Source organism: Vitis vinifera, chromosome 14 (genome assembly GCF_030704535.1).
Source record: "Vitis vinifera cultivar Pinot Noir 40024 chromosome 14, ASM3070453v1".
Taxonomy (NCBI): domain Eukaryota; kingdom Viridiplantae; phylum Streptophyta; class Magnoliopsida; order Vitales; family Vitaceae; genus Vitis; species Vitis vinifera.
Window position 1 is genome coordinate 19,951,850 of NC_081818.1, and position 2,665 is coordinate 19,954,514.

General features: G+C 40.7%; 1 protein-coding gene across 1 annotated transcript; it reads right to left on the reverse strand.

Moving 5' to 3' along the window:
- Positions 1 to 212: 212 nt before the first annotated feature.
- Positions 213 to 1,738, reverse strand: LOC100265124 (zinc finger CCCH domain-containing protein 15). Its single transcript, XM_002281103.4, has 2 exons — positions 1,053 to 1,738; positions 213 to 743 (listed from the first exon to the last, which is right to left on the reverse strand). Exons 1-2 carry the CDS (start codon positions 1,497 to 1,499, stop codon positions 432 to 434), a joined length of 759 nt encoding a protein of 252 aa, XP_002281139.1. The 5' UTR covers positions 1,500 to 1,738; the 3' UTR covers positions 213 to 431.
- Between the last annotated feature and the right edge of the window lie 927 nt (positions 1,739 to 2,665).

Sequence of the window (2,665 nt, forward strand, 5' to 3'; positions counted from 1 at the left end):
CTAGTTATTATGTAACAAACATGCTACAATTTTTTAATCTGCTAGCATAAGGACTCATGTTCTTGCAAAAGCCATTACATGATTACGAAGAAGTAACACAAAAAACACACTGTCGATTGAAAATTGGAGGAGGGTTCTTCATTCCCTGCATTTCCACCTAGAAATGATGGGTGCGTGGCGCACACTCAATTTGTCAAAGATATCATGAATCATAACTAACTCCAATCCAACATTGCTTACACCCTCACATAAAATATCATCATTACAATTGAATTTGGTCGTTTGGTTGGTCAGTTCCTAAAATGCAAAGCAATGTAGGAATACATTATATTTTATTTTACAAATATTATTATTATTGTTGTTTATTGTTTTGAATTATTTACATTCCAACTTACTCAACCTTCGAGCTTCTGACACCACGGCAGCGTCAGTCAAGGTGGGCAAAGGGAGTGGCGGAAATGGCAGCGGTGGCCATAAGGACAGGTGGCGCCGGCGAGAACCATTCTACAAACTTCAGTCTTGTAGCGTGGGTGCCTGATGATGGGACGGAGCTCGGTGATGCCATGTGCGAACTGGCAGAGATCGCCGTAGGGACACGTGCCCTTCTCCTGCCACTTGTTGCATAGCTCAGTTTTGAACATTCCCTGGTTGTACACCTCCACTTTCACTGCTTCTTCTTCTTCTTCTTCTTCTTCTGCGCCTCTCCCTCTTGGCACATGCGAGCGTTGCTGTTCTCGTCCGCACTTGAACAAACCCGCATATTGTATTGTATTTAATAAATAAATAAAAACATGATGATACAATTGATTTATCCAATGATATTTTTTTCGTAATGAAATTATTTGACTCATGACACCAAAACCGAAGTTATAGACTGCATGAAAAACCATCTCATCTTTGTGAACAACAGTACTATCAATCTTGCTAAACGAATTTGTAAACAAATCATAAGGCAAAGTTCTTTATTTTATTATTAAAAAAAATGAAAAAAATCTATATCTAAGAAAACTGGGAATGGAATTTAAATGAAGCTAACGAGTTACCGAACTCACCGTTGCATGGACAAGTGGATTATTGAGGGGCTGAGGAGAAGCTGCTTTATTGCTTCTACCAGAGTGATTCATCTTCAAATAACAACTGGAACGAACCGATATACTCTTAGGCAGTGGGATGTGCTCAACATTCCTCCGAAAGCCCTTCCGCTGGATCACACTGGTGGGGCTGATCCCACAAACTTCATCCACTCCGTGACCCTCACCAACACTCAGTCTCCGAAAATCATAACAGAGAAAGTTTTCACGCATCCTAGCCTCAGACAAGATGTTCAAGTGCTCCACAAGCTCTCTGTTAGCCGATCTCAGGTCGCTGTTCTCTTGACGCAGCGCTTCCACTTCCTTGGCCAGCTGATGGAGACGGGCACGGCACAGGTCGTACTGGTCGCACAACTCCTGGCACTCCAAGATCAGCCGACTCTGTAGTGAATTACTTTCGTTCTCCATTTTGATGGAACCTTTTCAATCTATGGAAAGCCAACTTTTGTTATTCTAAATCATTGAAGGCGGGTATGGCAGACCGTTACAGGAACCATAACAGAAAGAGAGAGATAGAGTGGAGCAATGCAGTTGGGGGTCGAAGTATACAAGAGACAAGAGACAGGTAAGTGTATATATGGAGAGTTGGGTTGCAGTTAGAGGCTTGGCATGGAAGTATATGAGTTGGAGGGTGTGGAAGCCTTGAAGGTTTTGTTCCGATATATATGATGATAAAGGAGGTGGAGCTTAAGAAATGTGTATGGTTTTCAAAGCTGTTTTTTAACGAGGGCTAATGAATCTGAATGTAGTGTTGCTTCCTTATCACAACTGTAACTAACTCTGTGGCCCCTCTCTCAATCAAACCTAATGCCTTTTTTAGTTGTCTTGTTAAATAACCACCCACCGCTTTGACAAAGGAGAGTTTTTTTCTTTTTCAAAATCATTTGTTGGCCATGGTTTTGGTTCAACACCAATCACATTTGTGGGCTTTCAGTGATTTTTTTTTTTTTTCAATTTTTTTTTCCTGTTTCTGAATTTTACGATTGTGGGACTGCCCTTTTGGAGATGGGGCAATCCTATTGTGAAAGCCGTTGCCTTAGTTTTCACGTTCCATACTTGCTTGAATTTGCTTTAAAAATAATGTTTTATGCCGTTGAGAAGTGTATTCATTCCCTTCCACCTAATTCAACGTCTAAATCATTATTCTCTTGCTAAGTTTCAAGTGCTTTCACAAACACAAGGTGGAAGATGTAATAATTCTTTTTAAGGTCAAAAATATTCATACGCACTGTACTTGATTTTTACAGATAACTTCATCAAGCTTCATAGAAGTTTGATTAATTGAAATCAGTCTTCTATTTCATATGGGGGTGTACATGCATGTTGCAACTTCGGACTTAGGACTTTCAGAAAAGGTCTGAGGCCTGGGCGTCCAATTCAAATTGATGTGGATCTAAGCCAGGCCGAAACTTCAACATGCCTGCATTTGGCCCAAAATTAAACTCCTAGCCTAAACTTATTGGCAAGATTTTGACTCTACCAAACCCAATGCATTTTCCACTTCTATTGCGTTTCCCTTTCGCTTAGGACAACCTCTAGAATTCCTCCGCATGCGGATCTGCATAGAGAATGCT